General features: G+C 42.5%; 1 protein-coding gene across 12 annotated transcripts in view; it reads left to right on the top strand.

Annotated features, from left to right (window-relative positions):
• The first annotated feature begins 6,546 nt into the window (after positions 1-6,546).
• The window catches only part of ZNF268 (zinc finger protein 268), a 48,300-nt gene continuing 39,783 nt past the window's right edge, over positions 6,547-15,063 (top strand). For 2 of the 12 annotated variants that reach the window (XM_086347025.1, XM_086347015.1), the window contains exons 1-2: positions 6,571-6,778; positions 7,095-7,150. In XM_086347025.1, coding sequence (XP_086203151.1) covers positions 7,118-7,150 — 33 coding nt within the window. In that variant the 5' untranslated portion in view covers positions 6,571-6,778; positions 7,095-7,117. Of the gene's footprint in view, positions 6,981-7,067; positions 7,151-7,221; positions 7,285-15,063 lie in introns of those variants that run through there. The other 10 variants (XM_086347020.1, XM_086347027.1, XM_086347019.1 and 7 more) reach the window with 9 other exon arrangements.

Here is a 15,063-nt window from a genome sequence, read left to right on the forward strand (position 1 = left end):
GCAGGCCTCAGATAAGATAAAGGCTGATGGGAGAAGTTTTTATAAAATCTGCTATTCTAATATAAAAAAATAAATATGCTCTGCTGTTGCTATTTCCTCTTGAGACAAGTTCACTTAGAACTCCATCAACAACATCCTCTAGATGTCTCCATCTTTGTATTATCATCGTGTTGGTGACTTGATACCGTTTGTTTGTTTGTTTGTTTGTCATATAGGCTGGGTTTGGTCTCTGTTGTTGCATACAGGCTTTCTCTAGTTGTGAAAGTGGAGGCCACTTTCTAGTTGGGGTGTGTGGGCTTCTCATTGCGGTGGCTTCTTCTTGTAGAGTATGGTCTCTAGACACTCAAGCTTCAGCAATTGTGGCACATGGACTTAGCTGTTCTATGACATGCGGGACCCTCCCCGACCAGGAGTCAAACCGATATCCCTTGCATTAGCAGGCAGATTCATAACCACTGGACCACAAGGAAAGCCCTGATTTCTTGGTATCTTAAAATGACACAGCTACTAAGTGGAAGCTAGGTTCTAACAGGAAGAAAGTGAGCTAATCATGTTAAAGTATCATGGAACACATGAGTTACAGCACATTTTGTCTGCACAGCAGTTTGTGTGTCCTTTTTATCTCATGAGTTCAGAGTGGCTTGTCCCCAGGGACCAGTAAGAAGTGGAGGCACCCAGATCACCTGGGCTCCAATATGTGCAGGTTTTCTGCCACTCCTTACTGCCTACACATCTGGCTGAGGGTCCTGGCATGCTCCTCAGGGTAATGGGAAAGCACTGAGTAATCCTAAGAAAGGCCCAGCATCTTGGCCTCCAATGCTGTAGGCACATGGGGAATCAGAAAATACTTTCTTTATACTCATCCATTATTGAAGCACACATTGATTTCATCTGTGGAATGGTTTTCTTGTTACATGGCAAGAAATGGAAAAAATTGATTTAGTTAACTTTGTCCTTAAACAAGTTGCAAGCTGGCTATGTGTCTAGTGTCTCAGCAGCTGTACTGGCCCTAGTTGAAAAAGCAATGGTGTATATAAACAGCTAGTAGTTTAGAGCGGCAGGATGTTCTAATAATGAGATAAATTCAAGTGCTAGAAGGGAATAGAGATTCCACAGATTTGGGGCCTTGGAGGGCTGGAAAAGCTAGCTGCTTTTGGCTCCATATATTAGGAATTAAGTTTTAGATATTTTTAGTGACAAAGCTCCCTTGTCACACAGCCCTGTGGAAGGAGATTGGATTGAATTGTGTCCTCCCCAAATTCATGTGTTGAAGTCATAACCCCTAGTATCAGAATGTGACCTTACTTGAAAGAAGGGTATTTATAGAGGTAATCAAGTTAAAGTGAGGTCCTTAGGATGACCCCTGAAGTAGTACCACTAGTGTCTTCAGTTTAAAGAAAAAGGAGGGGGTGGGATTTGGGCACAAAAATACAAACAGAAGTAAGATGGTAAGAGACACAGGTGACAGAGGGTCCACAAGTCCAGGAGGAAGGCTAAGACAGGCCCTTCCCTCACAGCCCTCAGAAGGAACCCCTCCCAGCCACACCTTGGTTTTGGACTTCCACCATCCCGAACTGGGAGACGATAAGTTTCTGTTGCTTAAGCTCACACTCCATGGTGCTTTGTTACAGCAGGTCTAAGAAACTAAATGCTGCTTTATTTGAAAGTACCACCCCACAGGCACTGCTAATCCCCTTTACCTGATTCTTTTTCATTTTTCCACAGTGCTTATTACCTTTTAATCTATCATTCTATCTACCTATCTATTATCTGTCTTCCCTGCCAGCATGAATGCTTCACTTTAATTACTCATGTACAGCTCAGAGTGGGTGTTCAGCAAATATTCATTCAATTAATTGAATGAATTGATGAAGAAGCCAACATCCATCCACTGAACCTGGAAAGGGGGCTGCCACAAATGTACAGCCAACCTGTACCTGAGCATACACAGTGTTCTTTCATCTGAGAAGGCAGGAGATTTGTTGGATAGTGACTTGGCTGTGCCTGCCGCATGGAGGTACATGCTAACAGCTGTCACTATTTATTATGGAGGCTTTACATGGAACTTGGCAAGCAAAGCCTAAAATGTACATGCAAGACCAAAGGAGGAAGAAGAACTGAGGCCCTGTTGAAGAACAACAATAAGAAAGGGCTTTGACCTACTGCTTGTTATGGCTTGCTGTAATGACATAATAACAAGACAATGATAAAGCATAGTGTGGAGCAAAAGTTGGCAAATAGCAGACCATAAGTCAAATCTGGCTGCTGTCACAGTTTTTCTGGCACACAGCCATATTCATTTTATGTAGTATCTGTAGCTGCTTTTGTGCCTCAGTGGCAGAATTCAGTAGTTACGATAGACGATGGCCTGCAAAGCCTAAAATATTTACTAACTGATTTTTAAAATTATTTATTTATTTATTTTCACTGCACTGGGTCTTCATTGCTGCCTGTGGGCTTTCTCTAGTTGTGGTGAGTGGGGACTACTCTTCATTGTGGTACACTGGCTTCTCTTGTTGGGGAACATGGGCTCTAGGCTCAAAGGCTTCAATAGTTGCAGCATGTGGGCTCAGTAGTTGTGGCTCAAGGTCTCAATGAGTGCAGATTCAGTAATCGTGGTGCTTGAGCTTAGCTGCTCCACATCATGTGGCATCTTCCTGGCCCAGGGATCGTACTCATACCCCCTGCATTGACAGATGGATGCTTATCTGCTGTACCACCAGGGAAATGCCCTAACTGTTATTGGCTGAATTGCGTTCCCCCCAAATTCCTGTGTTGAAGTCCTGATCCCCCATAATTCAGAATGTCCCTTCCTAGGATCTTTCAAGTTTAAACTTAAGTCAAAATGTGGATATTAGGTTGGGCCCTAATCCAATATGACTGGTGTCCTTACAAGAAGAGGAGATTAGGACCCAGAACTGCATGAGGGATGGCCTGTGTAGACAGGGGGAGAAGCTGGCAGCTACAAGCCAAGGAGAGAGACCTCAGCAAAAATCAACTCTGTCAATGCCTGTATCGCAGATGTTCAGCTCCAGAACTGTGAGAAAATTAATTTCTGTTATTTAAGCCACCTTCTGGTATTTTATTATGGAAGCTCTAGAAAACTAACACAGTGGCCTTCTATAAAGAAAGTTTGCAGACCCCTATTAGAGGCAAAAATATCAATGGAACAAAATAGAGACTAAGAAACAGAACAGCAGTGTCCAGCAGAACAGTAGTGGCCCCTGGAAGACGTCCACATCCCGATCCTGGAACCTATGAATATATTATCTTGCACAGCAAAGGGGAACTACGTTTGCTCTCAGCCCACCTTAAAATAGATTATCCTGGATTGTTGTGTGTGCCTCATGTGATCACATGAGTCCTTAAAGTGGAAGAGGCAGAAAATGAGCCAGAGTGATGCGGCGTGAGGAGGACTCTGTTGCTGGTTCTGAGAGATACTCACGGCCTTTATAACCTGGAAAAGGTAAGGAAAGGATTTTCCCCAAGAGCCTCCAGAAAGGAACGCAGCCCTGCTGTTACTGTTAGGTAGAAAGTTAGGCATGAGCAACTAGAGGTGGCTAGCTGGAAAGGATGCAAGCTGATCTCTAAACCCCACCCCAGGCACGCCCGGGAAAGCTCACAGATACGCTACCAAAATAACCACAGTGACTTTTCCAACTCCTGCACGTGTGCCCTAGGCACACAGTGGATACAAACTGACCATAGGGGCTTCTTCAATTCCGGCACATGCACCCTTGATGCATAACTGTGTCCTCAAGTAACCTTATGCAGCTAGGAGCCCTAAGCGTTCATAAATATTTTATACATATATACATCTGATATTAACAGACTGAATTATGGGAAAGACAAGCACTATAAAGTCTGTTGTTACGTAACTTGCAACTATCAAAACTTTCAGTCCACCCCCAGGTAGATGAATATGTAAAAACTCTAATGAATACGTAAAAACTGTATTTCACGTATGCTCCGACATGTCCCCTTACCTGATTGAGCATACACCCATTTGTATTTTGCATAGGGCAGAACCAAGAGGAGGAGAGGAGGAGACAGGGAGTATAAAAAGGGAAGCCAAGAGGGACTGTGGCCACTCTTTCGTTCTGTCCGCTGTTTAATAAAAGATCTATCTGCTTGAACTGTAAAGTGAAAGTGAAGTCACTCAATCGTGTCCGACTCTTTGTGACCCCATGGATGGTAGCCTACCAGGCTCCTCTGTCCATAGGATTTTCCAGGCAAGAGTAGTGGAGTGGGTTGCCATTTCCTTCTCCAGGAGATCTTCCCAACCCAAGGATCAAACCCAGGTCTGCCACATTGTAGGCAGATGCTTTACCATCTGAGCCACCAGGGAAGAGCCTGTAACTGAACTGTAATCAGTCTGTTGTTTTGAATCCTTGCTACAATGAGAGAGGGGTCAAGAAATCCTGCCTGAGCTGTAAGTAGTCTGTTGTTCCAAATCTTTGTTATAACAAGGCAAGAACGAAAGGAGAGAAGTAAAACAGACCTGACATTACCAACCAGGGTTTTTGGCCTCCGTAGTCAATAGAAATTGATCAGAGGCCAGACAAGGAATTCAGAACTTCTACTGCAGCAGGGAGGAGTGAGAACAGGTAATAGGTTCCCTTGCTCACTCCCTAAGGTGGGCATGAGCTGGTTCCTTATAGGGGGTGACAGTAGGAGTGTGACCAGGAGTCGGGCTGGAGGGCTGGCTTAGGTGTTTTGCCCACCCCTTAGGTGGTGTTGTGAACAAGGGGTCCAAGCAGTACCCTGCTTTTGCTCCCAGCTCTTCAAAAGTGGCATTTGGGTTTTTTGGTCTCCTTGTATCGTTTGTCTAGAATTTGCCCCAACTTCCCAGATGTGCAGTTGTTTTTAGTTCCATAGAGTTTCTTTGTACCTTGTTGCTTGAGGAGAGGTGTGTCCAAGTGCAAGCATTGCAGTTAAGGGTCCCAGGTCCCAGCCTGTCTCACTGTCAACACTTTGATTTAATCCAAAAGATCTCTGTTGGAACTTTGACCTTCAGAAGTGTGAGATAATAAATGTGTGTAGTTTTAAGGCACCAAGTTTGCGGTGATTTGTTATAGCACCACAGAAAACCAAGACAACACGAGAACTTAGTAGATTACAGAGATTGGTTAACAAACAAGTGGGCAAAGGATGCTAACTCCACATTTCAGCATAGAACTTGTTGTTCAGTCACTAAGCCGTGTCTTAGACTTTGCGATCCTATGAACTGCAGCATGCCAGGCTTCCCTGTCCTTCACTATCTCCCTTTGTTTGCTCAAACTCATGTCCTTCCTTTCAACATTTAATATTTAAAATTTAATTTAAATGTATTATGAGACAACAGTTTTTTCTATTCTTTTATAACTATCTCATTGTTCAAAAAGACCAATTCGCTTCTTGATGGAGCAGTGAAAAATATTTTTATTAAATCTCAACTCTTGAGTCCACATCTTTTTAGTATCTTTGCAACAAGTATTCTGTGCTGTATCCTGAAATTCCATAGTAGTCTCCAGGAAAATCACCTGTGTGATTATATGAATTGGGAGCTGAACTTTGATTGAAAGAAAAACTGAAAGATAAGGCAGACATGGGGATGTGGCAGACATCTCAACAGTCAACCAAATAAGCTGTCACTTAAAGGGAAACAAAGACAGCATTTTTTGCCAACATAAAACTAGAGTTTTCAAGTGAAAATGGAATTTTGGAAATCTTGTATCTGCCTCTGTAAACTTCACAGATTCTCAGTACTTTAACATCAGTGATCATATTGATGAATAGCAGCTTTCATATTGTACAATGAAAGGTGTCAACATCTGGAAGATATGCATTAGTCGATGAACCCATATTTTCCAAATGACCAGTGTATGATGTTACGAAATCATGCCTGATAAAACTAGCCATTCAAAGTCCAAGACAGACCAATGAGTTTTAATAGAGTAGAAAAAGTTTACCTATATGGTTTTAGATGGTATACTGCAACTGACCTATGCCTGTTCAGCTTTTACTAAGAAGTAAAATTATCTAAGTATATTAAAATACTGTCCTTTTCCAACGACATACCTATGTGAAGCCAGATGTTTTAATATACTTCCACAGAAGCAACATATACAACCAGAGTGAATGCAGAAGCACATATGAGAATCCAGCCGTTTTACATTAAGCCGGACAGTTAAAAGATTCTCCCATCCCCACCCCCAAAGGAAAACAATGCCATTCTGAATTTTTCTGGAAAATAAATTTAATTTACATAAAAATGTCCCTTATACAATGAAATGGATCTTTTTGTTATTAAACTTTAAATTAGTACTTCTGCCATCGGAAAGCAAGAATCAAAATATTTTAAAGTCAACGCACACCCCTACCCACTTTGCGCTATTGCCATCAATTCTTTTAATCCTCTGTATTATTGAAAGCCCCCAAACACCCGCCCAAGGATAGGGCCGGGAACCCCGCGATTCGCGGCTGCAGCGCCCCCTCCCGGCGGCCCTTGGCCGGAGCCACCCCCGGAGGAGGGATGACCGCGGAGGCTTCTGGGAGTTGTAGTTTGTCCTGCCCGTGGGTCTCACTGACGCAATTCCTGTGCGTCCCTAGCAGCCGCCATCCACTCGGCACCAGCCGGGGAGAGCCCTGTTCGGTGGGCCGAGTCCCATGCCGGTCGCGGTGACCTGAGCTGGTGCCGGCCGACCTCGGCTGCCCGAGGGCCGTCGCCGAAGCGCTCAGAGCGGGTGACTCAAAGTCGAGAGGGAGAACGAGCAGATCTGGTTGCAAGATCCAGGAGGTCAGCTGGGAGCGCGTCTCCCCCGCATTCCCGCGCTACCAGTTCAGGGCTCGGGGGAGCGGTGCGCGCCGATTCCCTCCAAAATCAAGGGGGCGGGACCGTGCAGACTAGTCTGGCCTCCCTTACGCCTGCCCTGGCCCAGTCGCGTGTGTGTAGGTGGGGACGAAGGTGGGGAACGCCGCGGCTGCGTGAGAGGAGAGAGGTGCGCGTCCTCAGGGATCTAGAGGGTCCCGCGTGGGCGCGGGCGCGGCGGAGAGATCTGTTCCCTGACGATTCTCTCGTCCCACAGCCATCGGGTTCTGCCACTCTCTTGCAGGGAACTCAAAACTGGCTGTGGGGATGGCCACCAGGGTCCGGACAGCTGCCATCTGGGTGAGTAGGGATTTTCTTTCGTTTCTGAAAAACTCCCTAAACACCGACATGTGCTCATCCGTCTCTTCCAGGGTTGGCGTTTGCATGGAGTTCCCTCTCCCCATCCCGCTGCCAAACCACTGGGCCTCCTTTAGGTAACGTTAGGCCGTCCAGAAGCGCTTCTTGTCATCAAACTGTTAATTTACTAACTTCAGTCTCTTTTCTGCCAATTCTGTACCTTGAACCTTGAGTTTAAAAGACGTAATCATCCATCTTCCAATTTCTTCGACACACATTTTCTTAGTTGTTACCTTCTGTGTCTAAGATTTCGGGACCTCATTTGGGAAATTACACGTTTGTCTCTTTATTCAACAGTTTTATTGTCTTTTGTTTGCCGGATCCTGGGGCAGGTGCTAAGGGTGCAGAGATAAGTCGTTCTTGCCTTGGAAGAGTCGTGATCTGGTAGGAATGATGGGCAAGAAAATGTACAAGCACAGTGACACCTTAGGGGTCCTCTGAAAACAAGCTGTGAAAATGTGTGGGGACCTACAGCACAGGGTCAGTTTTGGAAATAAGGACACTCCAAGAAGTGCCTCAGGGATTAATAAGGGAGTCTTAAACTGTGATTTGAAAGGTAAGTGAGGTGAACAAGGGACAGCCTAGGAAAAGGAAGGAGCTTGCAAATTTTAGAGGCTTCAAGTGATCTAATATGTTGGTGAACTTTGAACACTACAGTTGCTGAAATGTAGAGTTTAGGATTTTGCAGGGGATGGTGGTGATGGAGTGTAAGAAATGAGGCCAGAGCCATAGGTAGAGATTGGATCATAGAGGGCTTTGAGGGTCACATTAAAAACTTGAATTTGGGGACTTCCCTGGCAGTTCAGTGGTTAGGGCTCGGAACTTTCATCACTGTGACCCCAGGTTCAATCCCTGGTTGAGGAACTGAAATCCCGCAAGCCACAAGGTGCTGCCAAAAAAAAAATTAATAAACCTTGGATTTTATCCTCTAGTGGAGAAAGACTCACTGAAGTGTTTTCCAAAGGAATTTTGGATGGAGCAGTCAACATCAGGCAAGTGATGACGAGGCTTAAGTACACTAGTGGTTTTGAGAAAAGAGACACAGAGTCAGAAGCAAGTGGACTTGGTAACTAGTTGGATGTTGGTGAGGGAGCAAGAAGAGCCAGGCATAACTGCTGGAGGTCTACTCTGTGGGCCTGGGTTGGGAGGTACCATTTCCTGAGTCCACAAAGACTATCAGAGTTGTTCAGGAGAGCCAGGTGGACATTTCTGTTGGATATGGTGGTACCCTGCAGATGCTGGTGGACAGATGGGTAGGCATGTGTCTCAGTTCAAAGGTCTGGACAGGTTACAATGAATAGGTCCAGCTAGGTGAGCTCAAAGAGCAATTGTGCCCTTGGAAGAGGACCAAGGGCAGTGTGCACATGATGAACAAGTGAAGACAGTGGAGGAGGGGCTGAAGGTTGAGGAACCCATCAGAAATGAGAGAAATGGAGAGATTTGTGTTTCAGAATCAGAAAAAGAAACCTCAAAAATGGTTACCTATGAGGTGGCCCAGAGAGGTTAAGTAATGTTACATCAGAGAAGTTCAGGTTGGATATGGTGGTGATGGTAGTGCTGGGTTTTGCTATTTCCAGAGCAGAGTGTGAATGTAGATATGTGTTGGACAGAAGTGGAAGAAGTGGGGTGGAGGGAACAAGTTGGTTGCCAAAATGGGACTCATCAGTAGATAGCCAGGTAGGCTTCATCAGTGTGTCCTGTTGAGTGGGAAGAGAGTGGAGGCTTGAGGAGAATCCAGTGAGGTACCATGGTACAAAATCAGTCTAAAAATCAGTAGGCTTCCTGTTTATCAGTTTATCAGTTAGCTTATTTACAGTGGTGATAAAACAGTTCAATTACTATGAACCTAAGCAATGCAGGGTACTTACACAAAGAAAACTTTACAACTTCAGTAATATAGTGTCTGCACTTCCCAGCCATGGATCTCAGCACTTTACAGATACAAACTAATCCTCACAGCAACCTTATGAGGAAGACAGATGACACAAATGATGAAGAAATTGCTTAACAGGAAATGTCATTGTTATGTTATACATGGAATTAAAATTGGTTGATGTGAGATTGGGTGCTTGGGGAAGGCCTCATGGAGGAGGTGACGCCAGGTCTGTGGTACCAGAGCAGGCCAGCCTTGGGAGAAGCAAGTGAATGAACTTGCAGAGTGGGAACAGCCATGGCCTAGGCCGCGAGGTGGGGGAGGTTTGGTGCCTTTGTAAACAGGAAAGAAAGTCCCCTGTGGCTGTGGTTGTGGGGGAGGGGAGGGGAGGAGACAGACAAAAGGATGTCAGAGGCCCAGTCAGACTGGGAAGCTGAAAAAAGCACAACATGACTTAACTTGGTTTTTCAAAGCCCTTCTGGCTGCTAAGTAAAGTGTAGGTGAAGTAGGGCAGAGGTGACCGGGGGTCCAAATGAGAGGTGGCGGGTGTGCTGTCTAGGGCAGTAGAAATGGAGAACCTAGATAAAATTGAGGTGTGTTTCAAAGTCGAATCCTCTTTTCTGAGAATCAGCTTACGCTTGTCAACTAGTCCATCGTCCCCCTTTTTTGCTTTTTTTTAACTGCATTGTCTTTGTTGCTGCACATGGGCTTTCTTGAGTCTTGGTGAGCAGGGGCTACTCTCTAGTTGTAAGTGTTTGTGCTTCTCATTGCAGCAGCTTCTCTTGTTGTGAAACATGGGCTCTAGGGCCTGTGGCACACGGGCTTCGTTGCCCTGTAGCATGTAGAATCTTCCCAGAGCCCTGATCGGACAGTGTCCCCTGTATTGGCAGGCAGATTCTTAACCACTGGACTACCAGGGAAGACCTAGATGTGTCTCTTTTAAATAGCATCATTCTTTTTTTTTTTTATAAATCCGTCTGTCAGTCCTTTTACTTAACTGGACCACTTCTTGATCTTGATCACTAATCTAATTACTGATATGTTTGAGTTTAAATTACCGTCTTACTATATTTTTTTCTATTTATTATATCTGATGGTTTCTTTTTTGTTTCTTCTCTCTTGCCTTTTTTATACTGATAATTTTTTATTCTTTTTCTCTCTTTAAGCAGTTTGGAAATCAAACACATTCTTTCTTTCTTTTTTAAAAAATTGAATGTATTACTTTGTATTCAAGTATAACTGATAACAATGTTGTGATAGTTTTCAGGTGGACAGCAAAGGTTCTCAGCCATACATACACATGTATCCATTCTCCTCTAAACTCCCCATCCCATCCAGGCTGCCATGTAACATTGAACAGAGTTCCCTGTGCTATAGTAAGTTAAACACCGTTATTTCTTATTTAAAAGGTTTTTTAAATTTAAGTTTTTATTTTGACATAGTTTTAGATCTTAGAAATGTTGCAAGAATAATACAAAAGTTATTTTATACCCTTCATTCAGATTCCTCAATACTAAAATTTTACCGGACCTGCTTTATTTTCTCTCACTCTTCATTCCTGGCTCCTCTCCTCTTTTTCTCTCCACATACATACAGTTTTTTTGTTTTGTTTTGTTTTTTAACTGAAAGTCATTTGCAGGCATGATTTTCCTTTATCTATAAATATTGCAGTTCTTACCAATGAGAATAATATTTTACATAACCACTGGTTCAGGATATTAACATTAATACAATGTTGTTATTTCATTTACAGGTCTTATTTCAATTTTGCCAAATGTTCTTTATAGAAATGTTGGGAATACTGTCCTTGATAGGTAAAGAATAACTTAAAGTGTGCATTGCAGTGGGTTGTCCTAGATCTTTCATCTAACCTGGAAATGATAGCTTGCAGTGAATGGTATCGGATTCATGATCTCTGAAGAAGATTTAGCTTTGGGATCAGGGACCAGCCTTGATTACTCAGAGCTTTTGTGTGGCAGAAGTTTTATGACAGTGAAAGGAACAGAGAAAGCTTCTGACGTAGACATCAGAAGGGGGATGGAGAGTGCCCCCCTCGCTAATCTTAGCAAGGGAGTTATATACTTTTTCAATTGGTTATTACAGTAAATCAAAAGAATGTCTCAAGTTTGTAAAGGTCTTACCAGACCCACTCCCACAATTTACATTTTATGATAATGGGATTAGAACTAACAATAGAAAAATCTTACCAGACCCACTCCCACAACATACAGTTGCTTAACATTTTATGTGACTAAGATGAAGGAATGTAGAAAAAAATGTTTGTCCTTTTCTCCTTGAGAGCCCCAGACCCCTTTCTCTTCCCAAAGCACCCCAGACTTCTTATCAACCTACCTAAGAATTAACTCTCTCAGAAAGTTCCTCAGTCTTTCTTGTCAAGACATAATGGTTATGGACTCCAGGGCATTTTGTGGAATATTCCTCAGTTTGGGGTTGTCTGCTGCTGCTTCTGATTTGTTTCTGAAATGATGTGTTCTACTCTGTCGCATCAGGGCACTGGTGACTGCTGGTGTGAACTTGACTCACTTGGTGAAGGTGGTGTCTGTGCTTTCCTTGTAAAGTTACTCTCTCTTCCATTTGTAATTAAGTATCAGTTGGGAGATAATGAGACTAAATAAATATCTTCTTACTCCTCAAACTTTTGCCCACTCATTTAGCCCCCATGCATGATTCTTCAATGAAGTTTTGTTTTGTTTTGTTTTTTAAGAAGAAAAAGCTGTCTTTATTTGCTGGTAGTTTGTTATTATATACAGAAAATCCTAAAGACTCCACCAAAAGAGTGCTAGAGCTAATAAACAAATATATTAATTTGCAGGATACAAAATTAGTTTGCAAAAATCAGTTGAAGTTTATACACTGACAATAAAATATCAGAAAAAGAAATTTATAATTTCATCAAAAAGAATAAAGTAGGAATAAATTTAACCAGAAATTGAGAGATCTATACACTGAAAATTCTAAGGCATTAATTAAAAAAAAGAAGGCACAAACAATGGAAATAAATTTACCTTTGAACAACATGAGTCTGAATTGCAGGGAACCACTAATCTGTGGATTCTTTTTCAATAAATACATGTGCCAGTACTACCCAATCTTCAGTTGGTTGAATTTGTGGATGTAGAACTGCAGATACTCTGGGCCAGCTGTAATGTTACATGTGTGAATTTTCAACTACATGGGAGTTGATGCCTCTAACCCCCGTGTTAGTCAAGGGTCAACTACATATTCCATGCTCATTAATTGGAAGAATTAATACTATTAAAATGTCCATACTCCCCAAACAACCTACAGATTCAATGCAATCCTTATCAAAATTCTAATGACATTTTCACAGGGATATAAAAAAATTCCTAAAATCTATTTGGAACCACAAAAGACTACAAATAGCCAAAGCAATCTTGAGATAGAATAACAAAGCTGAAAGTATCATACTTCCTGATTTTAAACTGTATTACAGTGCTATAGTAATCAAAACAGTATAGTATTGGCATAAAAACAGACACATGGATCAGTATAACAGAATGTGTGTATGTGTGCTCAGTTGCTCAGTCATGTCTGACTCTTTGCAACCCTGTGGACTGTAGCTTGCCAGGCTCCTTCTGTCCGTGGGATTATCCCAAGAACATGAGTGGGTTGCCATTTCCTTCTTCAATATAACAGAATAGATAGTCCAGAAATAAATCCATGCATATATGATCAGTTTCCTACAGTGGAGCCAAGAATATATAATGAGAAAATAGGTTCTTCAATAAATGGGGTTGAAAAAACTGGACAGCCACATAACATAAACAGTGAAACTGGACTCCTATTTTATACCACAGACAAAAATCAATTCAAAATACATTGAAGTCTTCGATATAAGACTGAAATGGTAACACTAGAAGAAAAATAGGAATAAGCACCTTGATATTGGTCTTGACAGTATTTTGGATTTGAAACCAAAAGCAAACTTAACTAAATGTGAATCAGTTCAGTCGCTCAGTTGTGTCTGACTCTTTGCTACCCCGTGGACTGCAGCACACCAGGCTTCTCTGTCCATCACCAACTCCCGGAGTTTACCCAAACTCATGTCCATTGAGTTACTGACGCCATCCAAACATCTCATCCTCTGTCGTCCCCTTCTCCTCCCGCCCTCAATCTTTCCCAGCATCAGGGTCTTTTCCAATGAGTGAGTTTTTTGCATCAGGTGGCCAAAGTATTGGAGTTTCAGCTTCAACATCAGTCCTTCCAATGAACACTCAGGACTGCTCTTCTTTAGGATGAACTGGTTTGGTCTCCTTGCAGTCAAAGGGACTCTCAAAAGTCTTCTCCAACACCACAATTAATACATCAAACTAAAAAGCTTCTCCAAAGCACAGGAAACCATCAAAAATGAAAAGGCAATCAGTGGTGTGCATATATAGAGAGAAGGCCACATGAGGATGTGGTGAGGAGATAATGACTTTAACAAGCCAAGGAGAGGGGCCTCAGAAGAAACCAAATCTGTCACCTTGAACTTGGACTTCCAGCATCCAGAACATGATATCTGAATTAAGCTCTTAGAGACTTGACGCTTCCACTTCAGAGGGCACAATTTCCATCCCTTGTTGGGGAACTAAAATCCAGGCAGAAGCACCTCTGTGCTGCTGTCTCCAAGGGCTGCATCCCACCTTGGCCTAAGCCCAGCAGCCCCACAGTGCCCAGGAAGCCCCAGCAACAGCCCATCTCCTCTTGTGTGAGTTTTTTTGTACTAGTTGACAAATGAATTTAATTTCATTATTCTTTTACACTCATTAGATACCTACCTACTGTTGGAAAGCTGTGCCTCCCCTTCCCCTCATTTTTTAACCTGCTCTGCTGTTTCCTTTTAGACTCTAGTGCAGCTTATGGTAGACTTTCTTGGTCTGCGTGTCACCTACTTCTCACTTGCCCACCTGTCTCTCCACACTACTTGTAGAGAATTTCTTCCAGTTTGTCTTTTCATTTACTAATTCATCCTAGTGTTGGCTCCTTAGTCGTGTCCGACTCTTTGCGACCCCAGTGAACTATAGCACGCCAGGATCCTCTGTCCTTAGAATTCTCCTTAGTGGGTAGCCATTCCCTTCTCTAGGGGATCTTCCCAATCCAGGGGTTGAATCCAGGTCTCCTGCATTGCAGGCACAATCTTGACCGGCTGAGCCTCCAGGAAGCCCAGTTTATCCTAATTTGCTATTAAACAGATTTTGGTTAATGTGGTTTTTTCATTCCTGTAAGTTCTTTTTAGTTCTTTTCAAATGTGCTTGCTAGGTCATTGGTCCAAACCCTTGCCAAGTCATGCAGCTTGCCTTTATATCTTCAAATCTAATATTTGATTTATAACCAGCACCCTTCAGTTGGACTGTCTTTTGGCCCCGAGGTTTTCTGTTGTTTGTTGGTTCTTGTTCATGTCATTGTGTTTTCTGAAAGCTTTTCTTGTGGGCTGGTCATTTGTTCTTAAAAATATCTTCTAAGGAAAAATTTTAAATGTGGGATAAGGGTACCTTACTCCAAAATACTTTGAAATATTTTGAAGCAGTTTCAGTTATTTCATCTGTATGTACTTCACCAGGCATTAAAAAACCTATGTTTTCTTAAGTAATTATAATACTACTATTTCACCTAAGAAAATAATTCCCTGGTGTCATGTAATACCTGCTTTTTGTTCAGATTCCTGTTTCCCCTTTTAATGTTGCAGTTTTTCAAATCAAAATCCAAACAAGGTACACACTTCTTACTATTACTCACTTTAAGTCTCATTTATTCCAGAGTAGCCCATCATTCATTCTTTTCTCCCACCATTGTCGTTTTAAAGATGCTGAGCCATTAGTCCCATAGAATATCCTTCATTTTAGGTTTATCTTTGTTTTCTTATGGTCACTTTAACATATTTTCTGTCACCAGCATTTCTAGTAAACTGAAATTTAGCTTTAAAGACTTTTAGATTCATTTATTAATGTTTGGGGGCAAG

The sequence above is a fragment of the Bos grunniens genome, chromosome 17, assembly GCF_055505025.1.
Source record: "Bos grunniens cultivar Pamir isolate PY7600 chromosome 17, Bosgru_T2T1.0, whole genome shotgun sequence".
NCBI lineage: Eukaryota > Metazoa > Chordata > Mammalia > Artiodactyla > Bovidae > Bos > Bos grunniens.